Here is an 18977-nt window from a genome sequence, read left to right as displayed (position 1 = left end):
AATATTCTCCCTTATTCTTTTATATATTTTAATACATACAAGTCAGAATAAGCATCAATCTTAAAATGTTTTCCTCAAAAAAAAAGAATTTCTTTATGACTGAAGAAAGAAAGACATGAACATCTTGGACGACAAGACATTATCAGAATTTTTATTTCGAAGCAATCCTTTAAAACCAGTTTTAAAGATTCATTCACAGGTTTAACTCACTAAATGAATGAAAACAGCAGTCAATGGGTCACATTAGTGATGATTTTTAGTGAACGGAAGCTTAAATTTAGGTCTCTTCTTCACACAAATCATCATATGTGACCCTGGAACACAAAACCGGTCTTAAGTAGCACAGGTATATTTGTAGCAATAGCCAAAAATACATTGTATGGGTCAAAATGATCAATTTTTCTTTTATGCCAAAAATCAATAGGATATTAAGTAAAGATCATGTTCCATGAAGATATTAAGTACATTTCCTACCATAAATATATTAAAACTCAATTTTTGATTAGTAATTTGCATTGCTAAGAACTTCATTTCGACAACTTTAAAGGCGATTTTCTCAAAATGTAGATTTTCTTTGCATTTTCAAATAGTTGTATCTCAGGCAATGTCCTATCTATCTTAACAAACTATATATAAATGGAAAGCTTATTTATTCAGCTTTCAGATAATGTATAAATCTCAATTTAAAAAAAAAATGACCCTTATGACTGGTTTTGTGGTCCAGGGTCACATATGACCTCAAAAGACTTGGAATATAAAAATATATAGCCATAGAAACTACTGTTATGATGCTTTTGTGCTGCTTTTTGAAGCTTTAAACCTATTTGTGCTTGCAAATAAAAAAAGGAAATCACATGGGTTTAGAATAGCAAGAAGTTGAGCAAGTAAATGACAGATTAAGAAGGAAGTCCACTTTCAGTAAAATGTAATAATCCATGTTCACATGAGGCAATCCACAAGACTGGACCACAAAACCAGTCATAAGGGGGACATTTGAGATGCTTACATCATCTGAATAAATAAACTTTGCATTGATGTATGGTTTGTTAGGATAGGACAATATTTGGCCGAGATACAACTATTTGAAAATCTGGAATCTGAGGGTGCAAAAAATCTAAATATTGAGAAAATCGCCTTTAAAGTTGTCCAAATGAAGTTCTTAGCAATGCATATTACTAATCAAAAACTAAGTTTTGATATATTTACGGTAGGGAATTTACTAAATATTTTCATGGCCATAATGATTTTTGGCATAAAAGAAAAATACAATGTATTTCTGTACTACTTACGGCTGGTTTTGTGGTCTAGGGTCACATATGTGACCCTGGACCACAAAACCAGTCATAAGGTTAAATTTGACAAAACTGAGATTTATACATCATATGAAAGCTCAATAAATAAGCTTTCTATTGATGTATGGTTTGTTAGGATAGGACACTATTTGGCTGAGATACATCTATTTGAAATCAGAAATCTGAGGGTGCAAAAAAATCAAAAAGACTGAGAAAATCACCTTTAAAGTTGTCCAAATTAGGTTCTTAACAATGCATTTTACAAATCAAAAATTACATTTTGATATGTTTACAGTAGGAATTTTACAAAAAATCTTCATGGAACATGAACTTTACTTAATTTCTTAATGATTTTTGGCATAAAAGAAAAATCTAAAATTTTGACCCATACAATGTATTTTTGGCTATTGCTACAAACATACCCCAGCGACTTAAGACTGGTTTTGTGCTCCAGGGTCACAAATGGTCTTGTTTCATCAAAATAAAGATTGATATTGATTGATAATGATTTCAGACAAAAACTAAACAAACCTACATTGATTTCCAGAGTAGCTGAAGCTGAATATTGTGTGTTCAGTGGACTGACCTGAGATGGTGAGCGTGGCCCCGGGTTCGATGATGCCGCTGTTCGGCCGTACGCAGTATCTGCGCGGCGCTGTGGTCTTCACTTTGAAACATACTTTCTTCTCTGACGGATTCTTTAGCTTCAGGTTAGCAGTGACGACGTCTGTGAAAGGACCTGAGAAGAAGAGCAGAACATCACATCAGGAGATCATTAACATTCACAGCATTTGTTTTTTTAATGGAACAGTTTATTGAACTTTTAAATAATCATCCTTTATGGCACAAACAGTCAGATTTAGGGCTCTACAGTGCATTTGCGACTGAAAACTACTGCATGCGACTATGAAAAAACATTTAGGAGCACCAGCGCAACTGACCCGATCAGGATATTGGCGTTTGCGCTGAGGGGAGCCTCAAAGGTTTTTACATGTTTTTGCAATGTTAAGTAATGCATCACAAACATAACTAACAAATACTTTCATAAACAAAGTGTGAATAAGAGACTGATTGTGCAGAATAGAGAGCTTCGTTGATGTTAATGGAACTAAATTGCGATGAACTACGATGAGTGACAGTTTTAATGATTTTTAAGGGAGCGAGTTTGTAAATGAGATATTGATTTAATACAGCAGTTCAATAAACAGGAAGTTATTATTAAGTGACTTACATTGTCTGGCTATAACACTATTGCCTGATTTTGATTTCGTCGTCAAAAATAGTCTGAAACAAATCACAACTGAGCCGCTGCGCATCTCTATTCAACCACTGCGGTGTTTCGTTTATGAATGAATGTGTTTCTAACAGAATGTAGGAAATGATTCAATTTCCTATTCATACAAACAGTCACTTGCTTTATTCCTGAATGAATCAGCCATTCAAACGAATCAAATGAATGAACAATTCAGTAATAAAATCAATGACTTGCTGCCACCTACTGGCAGATTTACTTTCATTTTATAGTATCTTTTCAGTTATTTAAATCGTTTAATATTTCTGTATTCAAATGTTATATTTAAAAGAGATTTAAAACATGAATTTCTTAATTTAATTCCACTCATGGCACCCCTAAACCTCATTAAACATGAAAATACACCTACACGACACTTTTGTGTTCTTCTGTGCCTCCTCCGTTGTACAAATAAATTGTTAATACTGATTACATTTGATTGGTAACTTATTCTTAGTTACTTATCCCTACCTAATTTTTTAAAATTTGACATAAAAGATGATATACTTTTAATAAAGTTAGAAAAATGCCCTGTAAATCACTTTAACTAGTCAAATATCTCCTAGCAAGAGAATTTTTTAATCAGATATTCTGATTAATAATTGGAATGTGCTCCTGAAATGTTGACTGTGCTCCTAAATATTTTAAGTTTAAAGCGTAGAGCCCTGAGCCCTGGCTCAAAATATATAAATATCATGACATAAAATGATCTAAATATCAGTGGTTTCTCCATATCTCTCCAATATTATGTCTTAGTAAGCTGATTTAGAAACGATCCAAACATATAATGCAATGCAATCCAATGATGATCAAGAGATGAACAAATGAACTGAGGAAGAGTGAAAGTAAAGCTTAAAGTAAAACAAAAGTTCCTGAAAAGATCCTGATGATCAGATTTGAGACAAAAAAAATGATTCACGGAGAATCATGTAAAGCCAAGCTGCTTCAGCCCAGTAAGTGTTCATCTGGAAATATTAATACAATTATTCTAACATTTACTTGAGAAAAATCAGTCAAGATTTGACGAAGCACAAACTAAAGGTTTAGAAATAGGTTGTGAAAGACTGGTTGCATTTTATGCAAACAGGCCTTCACATTACAACTTCTGTGTAAAAAAAAAAACAATAAGCGAGAGGAAACAAGGCGTAAACACTTCAAACAAAGGCAGAGCAGAGACTCAAACACGTTCAAAGTCAAAGTCTCAAAAAGAAACGAGCACAAAGACTCCACTGTGTTTTTACGGTCACAGTCGGTCTTTATTGAATCACATAATTGCTAAAGTACCATAAAATTACAATTTACTGGCATTTCAAACAGCACTATTTTTGAAGGTCTTTCAGTGAGACATCAGTAAATCTCATCGACGTAATCCTCCATCACACCGTATACTCCACCAGGAACATCAACGCATGGCCTGAGCATGCCTTGAATGGCCCAAACGCGTCACTAATTTCTTCTGTGCAAACAGACTGTATATTAGAAGCACCTGATCCATAAATGTGGCAAATATGGAGGCTCAGAAAATTATGTTAAAGTTGGCACTAAAGTTATACAACAGAGACAGTGTCACGGCAGAATAAATGACATTAACCTGCAGTGTGATGGATGACGCATGAATGTAATATGTAAGAAAACAGGTTTAACCTCTTAAACTCTTCTGCATATTTGGGATTTTTTACTGATTTTGGCATACTTGAATTTAAAACAGTGCCCTACTCACATACATTGGAGTAAATTGGGAAAAATGGTCTCATTTTACAGTAAATATGTATTTTTACAAATTCTAATTTAGCTTTTCGTATTATGTTTTTAGTTAAACGTCTGTTATTTGAGATCTGTTTGGTCTATGATGCTGCAGAAAGTTTCTTCTGATTCCACTGTGTGCCAGTAAACTGGAAAAACAAGAATTTTTCGTTGTGCCAACAAAACACAATTTAACTTAAAATGAACGAGTTAGTAAAATAATATTCTTTGGCCATTTGTTAATGTACAAATAAATGCAGTCTGGCTGAGCAAAGGAGAATGTTAGTATAAATGTATCAGTAGAGCTGTTGCAATGATTGTTATTATTTGTGTTCTTTTTTATTTTATTTTACAGAACAACAGTAAAATTACAATACTAACATTTATGAATGCTGACTTTTAAGACCTCAGACCTACATTTTTTTGCCTTTTTTAATTAAATTTTTTTTTATTTGAGATCTGTTAGGTCTATGATGCTGCAGAAAGCCATTTCTTTTTTAAAGTTACAGAGATTTAATTGAAGGGAGGCAAAATGTCCTGCAAGATAAGGCACACCTGAATTGAAAAGTATCCCATTTCCACATACATTGGGCTAAATGGATGACAATGGTCTCATTTTACACAAAACACCTCAGATTTTAACACATGGGTGGAATAAATCATAATTATTATTGCATTCGTTCATAATCCATAGTTTTCCAACTCTCACAGAGTGAGATGCGAGCACGCTGGGGGGCATTGCCCATTTTGTGGGGCAAATTCAGACCCTTTTTTAGGTTATTTTATATACCATAAATGTAAAAATGATGGGAATGAGTTTTATTCTGATAAATGCTGGAAGTAGGGATACATCAATATGAAAATCTTGCCCAAAGCCACAGCTGAACAAAATTACACACTGGGCATGAGGCTGATTACCGAACATGTTTTTTCGTGTTTTTCCACCATGCATTTTTCGCATTTTTTTTTTCACCACTGCATTAAATAGCAAATATTTGCTTTTTAAAGTTTTGCCTTGCTTTTCAAAGAAAAAAATTTATTCCAAAACAATTTAAAAATATTTAACGCTGAACATTTTCCAAATTCATTTTCATTTTTCTGGATTCCATTTTTTCGTGTTTTGAATTTTTCGAGACTTTATTGTAATGGTTACATTAAAAAAATAAACATTTTATTATTTTTCTCAAATTCAGTGAATCTTTATTCCATTTTAATAGTCTCATTACATTTCAATAATCAAAATAATGTCTAATTAATTTATAAAGATGAATAAGATTTTATAAAGAAATATTTATTATTTATTTTTATGAAAAAACGTCTTTTTCTTGTAAATAAATTCTGGTAAATATTCCTAAATATTGTTTTAACAAGTAGATTTCTATTATTACATAAAGTATATTTCTGTCAAGTTTAACCAAACTTTTATTTTGACGGGTTGCTGCCTTTACATTTGTTTGTGTATAAATATGAGAATGTTTTTTTCTCAAAAGAAAAGGTAAAATGCTCATTAAGTTACTCTTACAGCAGTTCTAGAGATTATGTTTGTGTTCATGTACACTGTAAAAAGTTTTCACCAGATTCAACTTTAAAACCTAAGTTCAGCAGCTGCCTTAAGTTTTTAAGTTAAATCAGCTTAAAACTACAAGTCATTTTTACTTATTACAATAAAAATGAGTTGATATAACTTTATGAGTTTAAATGACTTAAGTTGATTTAATTTATAATCTTAAAGCAGCTGCTAAACTTATGTTTTTAAGTTGTAAATGGTGAAAACTTTTTACAGTGTACTAAACTGTAGTAAACTGCGCATTTATTCATTCATACAGAGATGCAGAATGCACAGGATTCAGATTTTAAAAGGCAATTTTTTTTTTTGTAAATTTAGTTTTTATGACTAGATCTCACGATTCAGTCCACGTTTAGTTAGTCCTACTAGTAAAATGCAGAATCGTACCATTTTTTAAGCAGGGCATCACATATCTTTTTAGTACGGTATATTACATAGAAATGCTCATTAAAATGGCAGCAAACAGGACAATTTGGTACAACAAGCAGCAGCAGCATCTCACAATCAAATCCTGCTTCAGCTCTTCCGATGGCCTTTGGATCAGATGAAACGAGATGATGTGCAATTAGACCTCAAAGCCAGGATCTTATGACCACGCATGTCGCATATTAGTAGATTAGAGGAGTCGTGCAGGATCAAGCGCAGGAACGGGTGTATTTTTGTAAACAGGGCACTGAACACCAGATGCTCGACCTTGGAAATTAAGTTCTGCTGAAGTTGTGAGAAGAAGGATTGTTTTGCAAGACATGAGAACTTAGATAACATTAGAGAGCATCGGAGGGAATCATATGAGTTTCCACTGTATGGAAAGGACTAGACAGAAATCTAATCAGAAAAACAACAACACGTCTTCAGGTCGAACGGATAGGTTACCCTTCGCCAACCTCACTGGATAAACTAACTCAGAATACAAAACACTGAAAGAAACAGCTCTATCTAAATATATTAGATGAAAAACTGGGAAACAATTAACTTGAAATAAAATAAAATAAGCTAAAACAGAAACGAAAATAAATCATTCAAATATTTAGGTTTAAATAAAAACTACAAAATAACAAAAGCAACACTGAAAACTAAAGTTAAAATAAAGGAAAAATAAAAAAACTAATAAAAAAATACTAAAATAACAGTATATAAAAGTAGTATTTAAAAAGATAAAAAATAAAAACGTATATAAATAAATGAATTAAAAAATAAAAATCAAATTAAACCTAAATATCATTTAAAATTAACAAAAACAAAAAAAGACAAAAGCACATAAAAACAAAAAAACTAAATCATTAAAAGATAAAAATACATTTTAAAAAGTATAAAAACTAATTCAAAATGTAAAAAATACATTAGTATATAAGCAATACTAAAAAAATTACATAAAAGCAATATTTTAAAACAAAATATATAAATAAATGAAGTAAAAAAGTAAGCAAAAATGAAATGAAACTTAAATACTAGTATTTGAAATAAACAAAAACAAAAAAAAAATGACTAAACATCTAACTAAAATAAAATAAATATTGCTAAAATAACAAAAATATAAAAATAGTAAAAACAAAATATTAAAATGAAATAAGTGAACTAAAAGTGAAATAAAAACAAAATAAATCTAAATAGTATTATTTAAAATAAATAAAAAAACATACAAATTATAAAGCATGTAAATAAATTACCAAAAATGTAACTAAAATTAAAATATAAAAATCAAAGCTTAAAAATCTCATTTAAAGTAAAAAAAAATATATATATTATGCAAGTAATACTAAAATAACACTGCAGTACAGTAGTTTCTCAACTACATTCATTACAAATCAACATTTTGCTAAGAATACTGGAGCATGTTGTTCTCTTTAAGTCCATGCTTATGGTAAACAATTAATCTGAGACATCTCAAGATCAGAATTAGCTAAATTAAGTTACTAGAAAATGAATGGATGAAACTCTCTTCACTGCATGAAAATAACATAATGCTTTAATTGGGCAGACACAAAAGGTTAACGTGGACAAACATGTATATGAAGCACTGCGAAAGCATCATCTCAGCTCCAAAACATGCCAACCACAATTTCTAGTTAATTCTGTTCAAACCCATTAAGTTAAACTGATATTTACTGCACAGATGCTAAGCTGCGACTGTGTCTGGTGCGTTGAAATCTCAGTGATCTTTGGAAAGCCTCCACGTAAATTAAGTTATAAAATTATGCCTCAGAAAACATTTGCACAGTGAATGCAGAAAGCAAAGTGGCAGGTCAAACCATGTTGATTTCTAAAGTCAATCAAGCACGATGCTGCAAAATACACGATTACATTCATTTCCCATTTCACAGTTTGGAAAAGCGCTTACACCTACGTCATTTAATAATCATCAGTTATCACACGGCTCTTAGGAATACCTGACTCTGATTGGTCAGTCATGTCTTTCTGTGCAATGACTCAAAGGTACGATTCATTTCTTTAAGTGGAAAACGTTTTTGCTTTCACATGTTCCTGGTTTCATAGTGAGCGATTGACGGTACTCCCGTCTTCATATTTAGCCCCTGGACTGATTTCAGCTGCTGTCATCACAGCAGGACATCCCATATCCCGATAACAGTGACAGAATAAGGGCATACAAGGGACAGGAGAGTCTTCTCCCTGCTGTGAGAGAAAAACCTTCCTCAGGCGTAGCTCTATAAATAATACAGAGAGGCAACGAGAGAAAAGAGCATTTGACTCACATACAGGATAGAAACTTACTGTGTGTGAATGTGAATAATTAAATTCAGTTTGTGCAAGTGTAGAGCGAACAAATGTGTGTCACTGTGTGATTCGCTGCTTAATCAAAAGAAAGATGAAATTACACTTTGCAAGAAAAGCATTGAGATTTTTTAGGGGTTCAAGCATGTAGTGCTGAAACCCTATTGTAATTGTTAGAATGGTCTCAAAAGAGCGATCTCTACCTTAAACTGATCATTCAGACCAAACCATAAGTCGTAGAGTCTTGAAACTTGGAGGGATGGTAGTACTCACATCGCCAACAACGTCACCAAAGCTCGCCCCAATTGGCCTGACGGGGGCGCTACAGCGCTCAAAAGTACGAAATTGCTCATAACTTCCACCATAAATCTACTTTTGCGAACTCCTCCTAGGTTTTTCATCCGATTGGAAGCAAACCAGCGCAGACAGATTCTCCGGAGAGCGAAAATCAATAATTATCAAAAAAAAAAAAAAAAAAAAAGTTGAAGGGATGCCAAAACGTTCAAAAGGGGCAGGGCCACTTTTCGTAGAATGTCAATAACTCATGAACGGAATGAGATATCTTTGCTAAACTCAGAACACTTATGCAAGAGCTTAAACAGAGGTCACAGGGCAAAAATCACAGAGCTTGGCCACTTGGTGGCACTATAACAGGGAGAAAAAAAAAATAAAAATAAAAAAGTTGAAGGGATGCCAAAACGTTCAAAAGGGGCAGGGCCACTTTTCGTAAAATGTCAATAACTCATGAACGGAATGAGATATCTTTGCTAAACTCAGAACACTTATGTAAGAGCTTAAACAGAGGTCACAGGGCAAAAATCGCAGAGCTTGGCAACTTGGTGGCACTATAACAGGGAGAAAAAAAAAAAAAAAAAAAAAAACCTACGCAACCATTTGAAAATCGCCGTGCACGGTCTTGGTCTAAAGTGCCACAAATGTCTATAAGGACATTTGCGTATCTCTAAAAAACATGGCCACTATTGGCCGATGAAGTTTGAGCACCTATTAGACATGGTTAACGGAGGTCAATCGGAACGAAACTGGGTTGGCATGTTTGACTCATGGCCCCAAAGCTCTGAGAGAAATTTGAAAGAAATCGTCCACTGGGGTGCAATATCATAAAACAATTGTGCATTGCACATATTGTTTGCACATACACGCAATGTTTCATATCATATGACTCCTCATTGTGGACAACTTTGCCTCTAGAACCACTGCTGTCAATCGAATCGTTTGTTAAATGATTGAGAAGATGTACTGTATAACACCTACTTTTGCGAACTAGTCCTAGGTTTTTCACTCAATCTGGAAAAACACAACATCAGTACAATTCTCTATAGGTCAATAAATATCAAAAAAACATTGGAATTTACTCTTCGGGAAGCTATAACGAGGTCATTTAGAAAAGGGGCCTGTCCAAATTTACACAAAATGCTATAAAGCCTAAAAAAAACCCTCAAAACTTCACGAAACCTGCTGAGCACCTGCTGGTGATTCTAAACAAACATGCAAAGTTTTAAGGAGATCGGATCACAGCTGGCGCTACAACAGTCATGAACATTACAAAACATAATATTTCTATGATAAATTACCTTTATTTGCAACATAATGTGCTTAAATGCTTTAAAGCACTTGAACCCTGGTAATCGCTGCTTGCAGCTATATTTATTATTATTGTTTTAATATTTAGAAAAAAATCCTTATATTGTTATTACCATAATATAACAATCAGTATTAATATATTACTTAGCACTTATTTGTACTGGTTAAATTATGCTATTTTTAGTTGAATGCAAACCTAATGATAGATAATAATGATGTCACAATGCAAAAAATGTAAGTTTAAAAACACTAAAATATAATGAGATGCATATTTAAAATGACTCATTTGAACATGACAGTGTTCCTTAAAAACTGTGATGTAATGAAAACATTGAGCTAAAGATGAAAATTAAATCATTTTAATTATTTTGAGTATTTTAATTCTTAACCCTCTGGTGGTCAAAAATATATATTTTTTTAAATGAAATTAAGACATATTTCAATTCATTAATGTTTTTTTTTTACCACATTGCATTACAGGTGATTTTATGATACTAAATTAAATTAATGGAGTAGTTCTATCCTTGTGTGACCAAACTTAAGTCTGTGCTTCAATGCATTCAAGATTTGCAATGGTTTAAGTTGCAAATTTCATTTTTAGTTTTAAAGAGTGGTTAACACTTTGAGAAGTGAAAATGAAATTGCCAACTTAAACCATCATAAACCCTGAATGCTTTGGACTTACGTTTGGTCACTTTTGCAGAAGAGACTTGGCAAATTATTACTGAATTTAAAGTGAAAATTGAAACAAAAAATGAAGTTATAAAAGTTTATTTATGATGAAGAATGCACCAAAAAATCTATTTTTAAATTTACTATGAAATTTTTTCGATTTTTTTTTTTACTCTAAAACTGCATGAAAAGCAAAGCCATAAATCTTGTGTTCCAAATTTTAAGCTGATCTCTCAAAAATAAGTTTTAGTTAGGTCGTTTGGTAGCAGTACTAAATGTTTCTACAACATAAAATTTGCTTGCCGTTATTTTTGACCGCAAAACACAAGTGCAACTATTTTTTATGACCATTTAACCTTTTCAAATCACGTCCATTTTATTTATTTATTTTTAGCTGTTGTCAAAAACCTTTACCAAAGCAAAAATGACCAAACTGCTCCCAAAAGATTAAAAGCAGACACTGCGGTTGGTTAAACTAATCCAGAATCAAGTAAGGCTTTTAGGCACAAGTATGTTTTCATTTGGACACATCAACATTAACGTTTACTGAAACTAAACCGAACCTTGAGTGCTAGTGTAGAGTGCTGGAGATGGATAGAAACAGGAGGAAGACTAGAAGTGAAACAGGAATCCCATCGGGCCAGCGGCGGCTGATGGCAGCTGTATTTAGCTCAGGGTTCCTCTTCCTGTCACCTCATTTATTTACTAGGTTACAGGCCCAACCAGTACATCAACATATCCCTCTTCCTCCGCTGGAGCCGCTCAGCACAACATGAAACCGCTTTAGGGATTTGACTGGATCCAACATTTTGATATCATTAGGCAGATCAGTGATTTGAAGCATTTGTGTCGTCCTGCAGCGTATGTGCATCAACTAATAATACCATGGTACTTTGAGATATAGCATGGCACTGAAATGCATGTACAATGATATTTATATAGGGAATGCAAGGGGTAAATGGAAATGGAAAAATATTTATTTGAAAAATTTGCATTTTTAATTATTAAAAAAAATAGTAATTAAATATAAAAAGGTTTTAGAAAAATGCAAACAAAGAATGGACAATTTGATTAAATAAGTCAATAGAAAAATATAAAATAAATAAAGAGCCAACAATTAGATTACATTAACAGTACTTTAATGAATAAATAATAATTAGGTTAAAATAAATATTTTATAATTTAAAAATAATTAAGAATTTTTAAAGTTTTATGAAAATGCAATATATATTAAATAAATAAAACTTAAATAAATAAAAATAATTATAAATAAATAAAGAGCCAACAAATATATTACATTAACAGTACTATAATAAGTAAATAATAAATATTAGGTTAAAATAAATAATAAAAATGTATTTAAAATACAAAATTTGTATTTATGAGTAAATAAACTAATAAATAAATTTAGATTGAAATAAAGAAGTAAAGAAAGAGCAAATAAATACTTCAACAGTGCTTTAATAAATAAATAATACAAGATTAAATAAAGAAATAAATGATTTTGGTAATTAACTATTTAGATAAAAATCAAATGCACCATTTTCACCTCTTGGATCATAAAAGAAATGGAAAAATCCCACAGTCATACACTGAATGAGGAACACCATCACCGCCAAAAAAAACAAAACTACATAAATACATTTTCAACTGAAAACATGGAAAAAAAAAAACACAATATATATATATATAGTGTTTTTTTTTTCTCCATGTTTTCAGTTGAAAATGTATTTATGTAGTTTTGTTTTTGTTGTGCGTGACAGAAAAAGAAACTGAACTAAATACATTTTCACGATTTAAAATTTTATTAAAATTGTATAAAAATTGACAACATTTAAAAGGTCATTTAAATTGCAACAAAAAAAGTGAAAATTGTCAGAATTGTCACAAGTACCTTTTTTATATTCAGTGGTGCAAACCAAAAACTGCAACAGAATTGCAAGATGTAAACTCTAAAAAATTCATTATGAGATGTAAACTAAGAATTAAAAGATATAACATTAAAATTATGTGAAAAAAGTGAGAATTTGCGAGACATTAACTCTTAAAATATGAGAAAAAAGCTTAGAATTATATATTACTTAGAATAGTAATACATAAACTCATAATTGTGTCACATAAAATCTAAATTAAAAAAAGTCTGAATTGTGAGAGAAAAAAAATTACTATTACTTTTTTTATTCTTTCAAACTGTGGTGGAATTATTATTATTAAATTATTATTAATAATTATTAATTTATTATTTTCCCAGAATGATGAGTTTGTCTCACAATTGTAACTTTTTTCCCAAAACTTTGACGTTAGTCTCACAATTGTAAAATGTTTCTAAAAATTGAGTTTATGTTTTACGATTGTAACATTTTTTTCTTAATTTTGAGTTTACGTCTCACGATTGTGACATTTTTCCAAGAATTCTGAGTTATGTCTCACAATTGTAACATTTCCCAAAATTCCAGCATTTTTACTTTTTTTATTTGAAGTAACCAAACCAATGCATTGTTGACATTAGTGACAATGAGAAAAGCAATAAAAAAGTTCTTCATTAAATTATGGCATGCAGTTGCTTCAAACAGTGGTATAAAGCTATATAAAACATCAATCAATGTAAACTGTGATAACAGTAATTAATAATCGCAATTACAATTTCAAGGGAATAAATGACAATTATGATTTTTGTCATAATTGTGCAGCCTTGATGACAGCAGCGCTATAGCGGACCAAAGGTAATTCAGGACACAGAGACGAATCAGCAAAGATCTGTTTCTAATCATCATCTCATGCTGCCATTTACAATCAGGAGAACTATATGTATATGAGAACTGTATGTCAGAGAGGCCCAAAGCCTTTATCTCAGGTACAAAGACATTACGAAAGCCTGAAACTCCTGAACATCCAGACAGAGCAGAAAAATAAGGCCTGCTTCTGGAAGTATATTGCATTCATTTTCTAAAAGACACTGAACAACACTATCATCAACAAACAAGTTAGCATTCAAGAGTTTGGGGTTAGTAAGATTTTTTACAATTAATTTAATAGTTTTATTAACTAAGGATGCATTGAATTGATCAAATGTGAGCAGCAAATCAGTTAATTAGAATGATTTCTGAAGGATCATGTGACACTGAAGACTGGAGTAATGATGCAGAAAATTCAACTTTGCATCACAGAATTAAATTAGATCTGAATGCATATTCACATAGAAAACAGCTGTTTTAAATTCTAATAATATTTCACAATTTCTACTCTATTTGTGTTCAAATAAATGCAAAAAAAAACCTTCCAAATTTTTTAAAAAATCTTACCAACCACAAACACCTGAATGATTGTAAATACATCACAACACATCTGTTACAAAGCAAAAATCCCAAGAAAAGTCCCAAACTCTCCAGCGAGTGAATGAATTACTCATCTCATCTCGTGCAGTACTGCGAATGACGTCACCGGACCATAAACATAATTATTCACTAGTCGTTTCTAAGGATGACCTCTGAAAACGTTTCCACATTAAAAACACTTTACACAAAGAAATGCACACAGTTTTAAAAAGCCTGTTTAAAGCGATGTTCACTCACAGTCATGAATACATTTTCGACTTTAATTTAAAAAATACATAGGAAAAAAAAAAGAAACTGAACTAAATACATTTTCATGATTTAAAACTGTATTAAATACCATGGTATAAAAAATTTACAACATTTAAAAGGTAATTCAAATCGCAACAAAAAAAAGGTGAAAATTGCAATTCAGAATTGTCACAAGTACCTTGTTTATAATATTCAATGGTGGAAACAAAAATTGCAACATAATTGCAATATTTAAACTCTAAAAAATTAATTATGAGATGTAAACTGAGAATTAAAAGATATAACGTTAAAATTATGTGGGGAAAATGAGAATCGAAAGACATTAACTCGAGTAAAATTCTGAGAAAAAAGCTTAGAATTATATAATACTTGAGAAAAATTATTAATTGAGAGAAAAAAAAAATCACAATTACCTTTATCCTTTCAAACTGTGGTGGAATTATTATTATAATTATTAATTTATTATTTTCCCAGAATGATGATTGTAACATTTTTCCAAAAACTTTGAGGTTACGTCTCACAATTGTAACATTGTTATCAAAATTTTGAGTTTCTCTCACGATTGTAAAATTTTTCCCATATCTAAACCTAAACCTGATAAAGAAAAATAAAATAACAAATCTGAAAAAATATATGTATATTCTAGGGGTGTGACGAGACACTTATCCCACAAGACGAGACACGAGACTGGGATTTTTAAACTTTTCTAAAGAAATCCTCAATGATGAAATATAAAGGGAAAATATATTATTTTATTCAACTGAAAAACACAAAATGCATGTGCATTTTGATTAGGGATGCTCCGATCTGCCTTTTTTTTGCCTCTGATACTAATTTTGATTCCTAGGATTTAATATCGGCTAATACAGAAACGGATCCAATACCAGTATTTATCTCTGTGTTTGGAACTGATAATCATTCTTTCACACTGTTTCAATGACTGTTCATAAAAATGCATGTGCATTTTGATATGAACTTGTACTTTGTGAAATTAAACTTCTATTTTAATGAATTATATGCAGTAATAAACATGTCAAATAAAGCTGCATGATTCTGAATAAATTGAAAATCAATTTTTTTTTTATAAATTGGAGATCAGGATTCTCTCATGCTTGTGAAGAAAAAATAAAGGACTAAAAATCTGAACAAAATACATAATTTACTAGTGGTTCTGACAAAATGTTCATTGCTTAAGTCTTTTAAAAAATATGGACAATAATTCGATATCAATATATATCGCGATAGAATTTTTTTCAATAACGGTGATACGATTTTTAAAACCATTTCCGATGTTTCAATATACATTTGCATATATATATATATATATATAATTTCATACATTAGCATTTGTCAATGAATGACGTTCAGTGCTCAGCCGTCAGAAAGAGCAAAACAGATTTGCGTGAATTTTTAGCTACAAAATGAGTATCCCTGACCGCAATACAGATGTGGATGAACAAGCTTCCCCAAGAAACAAGGCAGACGAAACAGTTGATAAGGGAGGAAAGACTAATTCATTGGTGTGGAAGTGGTTCGGCTTTTTAAGTTCGGATAAACTCTGCCATTAGTAAGTTATACACGGTTCATGCAAATACTCGCCATAATATCAGCGCTGGCCGCTTCAAATAGATTTTCAAAAAGGCTTTGACTTCGTTAAATAAACAATCGCAATAGGGCTGGATTTAACCTTAAGAGTCAATGATGTAAATGGTAAATATGCACGCTGCACGTTTCAAAGTCAAAACGCGGCACTGATGTCTTTATATGAATGTACATCTGAAGGGAGCCGACCGTCCTCAGAAACGTATCGTTGGCATTTTCATTTAATGCCTGATAAAACTGTGTTAATTAAGCAATAAGGTACGAGAGGCCGTGCTGTATCATGAATAAATCACGGCTGAAGGGGTTGCAGGTCCTAACAACGCCCTTCAGCCGTGATTTATTCATGATACAGCACGGCCTCTCGTACCTTATTGCTTAAATAAAACGGTTACCACACAATAAAAATATTAAAATCAAAAATATATATTAATTTATATATATTAAGTTGTACGTTTTCATAAAGTAAAATCATTAACTGCCTTCCGCTGTAAAAAGTAGTCCCTAACTGCTGCAGCTTTGTTTACGTTGCCAAGGGTGGTTGCTAAGGGGATTCAATGATACACAAAACCGTTGAGTGAAGCGGTCATAGCAGTGCCGTATCATGAATACGACACAGCTGCTGACCAATCAGAATTGAGGAATGGAACTAACCGTTTTATAATACTGCTTTGTATACAGTTGTTACTAGGGAAACCGTAGTATTTCAGCGCTCCTAAAGCGCCACCTAGTGACAGAGAATGAATATGCACATCCACATTTTCAGCTGGTCAGATTATAGGCCTATGTCTCACTTCCTGCTTCCGGAACGCGGAGTAGGGTAATAGAACTTCCGGTCATTGCTAGTAACGCTACTGCAACGATAAAAACAATGGCAGCAGTTGTTCTTGAAGCGTACCAGGTTGCTTTACGACGAAACACTATGCAAGTCTTGGGTGAGATTAATAAAGAGAGATGAGGGGCCTTCTTTTAATATTCTCCGGGGCAGCACTTTCGTTTGCAGTTTGCATTTCAACAAGGAGAGCATCTATGTCTCGCAAAGTGGTCGGAAGAAACTTAAAATACTACACCAACCCGGTTTCCCTGGAATAACTGGGGGGACGATCAGCCCCATCTATGTATTCCCACCAATGATTGTAAATAAAACAAAATTCGATTAATTAAAAAGGATGTTTTATCTGACACATGTATTACTCTTATCTCTGCTATATAAATACACTTGACTTTGACATTCAATAATATCACGTTAAGCGTTTTCTCCCTCATAGAAGCCCATTATAAGGAAACAGCTTAACGTGGTTTAACGTACCTCAACAGCGATCAGGAAAGACCGAACTTCTGTTAAATTTTACTTATAATAAATACTTGCTGCTGTCAAAAGAACGAGCTCTTATTCAGCATACAAAGTGATCGCCCCCCATAGAAGTCCATTATAACAAACCATGTTATGCTTTTTCCTTAATGGAGTTATATAGGGATAAAACGCTTAACGTGATATTATTCACTTTATATGCTGAATGATATTTCATTCGTTTGACAGCAGCAAGTATTTATTATAACTGAAATTTAACAGAAGTTACTTTTCCCTAGTCGTTGAGATACGTTAAACCACGTTACGCTGTTTCCTTATAACGGGCTTCTATGAGGGAGAAAACGCTTAACGTGATATTATTCACTTTACCTGTCGAATAAGGACTCGTTCTTTAGATAGTAGTTAGTGTTTGTTCCAAGTAAGGTTTGACAGAAACGTGGGGTTTCCTGGTAGTTTTTTATGTACATTAAGCCACGTAAGGCGTTTTAGAACGTCCCTAAAAAGCTAACCGGAACTGCCGTCACCCCACTCAGAGACGTTCAATTGTTGCGTGACATAGGCCTATTGCAAATCTCAACCAATGTTTTTTTTATGCAGCAAACACAGAGTTGTAAATGTGAAAGAAGTTAATGTGCTTTCTAAAAATCTAAACAATCAAGACAGTTATATTTATGCTTTAAATAAACATAATACATTATACACTTGATTTATTCCTTTTAATGGTATAAAGGCTGAAATGCCATTTTATAAGATTTTTTTGTGAAAAAACTGTAAATCATGTAATTTTATGGCTTAATATGGCTTAATACCGTACATCGCCCAACCCCACTCATACTGTTCATTTTACGTGTGCAGTTCTTAAAAAGGGTCATAAATTGCCTCAAATTGATATTTAAAAATTCTGCATACACTGTAAATAGTGAAATAAAATTCATTCCTTCATTCATTGATATTTGTGTATTGAAAATATTTTTGATTGACATTTAATTTTCTAAATTTAAGTTGTTGTTTTTTTTTTATTTGGGCTAGTTAAAATAATTTTCAGGCTGCCAAAATCTGAAGAGTAGCTGCCCGAAGGGCTACCAGAGATTTAGAAATTTTGCGAGCCCTGACCTCCTTTCTGGAAGATGATTAATAGTTAGTTGGCCTAGTGGCAGAATTTTTATTATGATTTCTTTCCCCCTTTTCTGTTCCAGCCAGAGCAATGTGTTTTTGTTGTTGCTCACTCTTCATTTATTTTATTATTTTTGTTTCTTTATCTGAAAACTGCTGAAGCAGTTTGTGTTTGTTGTTTAAATTTATATGAATAATCAGCCTGCTCTAGTGTTAATGGAGAGTCTGAGAGTTTTATTTATGTGATAGTTTATTTCACATTTCTTGTTTGTAAAGGCTAAATAAAAATAAAAAGAGAACCTTATTTTTTTTGTATGTTTTTATATAATTTTAATAGGAGGAGCCTGGATGTATTATAGACTTTGCAAATTCAGTTTGCAGACATTTGTAGGTACAGACACCCATTGTGTGTGTCCTCTGCAGTTTTATCCTGAGGCTTTTTAATATTGTCCATATCGATATCGGAATTATA

The 18977-nt window shown here is 32.1% G+C and overlaps 1 protein-coding gene across 1 annotated transcript in view; it reads right to left on the bottom strand.

Annotated features, from left to right (window-relative positions):
* The window catches only part of LOC141343853 (vesicle-associated membrane protein-associated protein A-like), a 38415-nt gene that overhangs the window by 16548 nt on the left and 2890 nt on the right, over window positions 1-18977 (bottom strand). The window contains exon 2 of the mRNA XM_073848516.1: window positions 1879-2031. Coding sequence (XP_073704617.1) covers window positions 1879-2031 — 153 coding nt within the window. The remainder of the gene's footprint in view (window positions 1-1878; window positions 2032-18977) is intronic.

The sequence above is a fragment of the Garra rufa genome, chromosome 10, assembly GCF_049309525.1.
Source record: "Garra rufa chromosome 10, GarRuf1.0, whole genome shotgun sequence".
In the NCBI taxonomy this organism is placed as follows: domain Eukaryota; kingdom Metazoa; phylum Chordata; class Actinopteri; order Cypriniformes; family Cyprinidae; genus Garra; species Garra rufa.
Note: the sequence above shows the minus strand (reverse complement) of the source record. Positions and strands in the feature narration are given on the sequence as shown.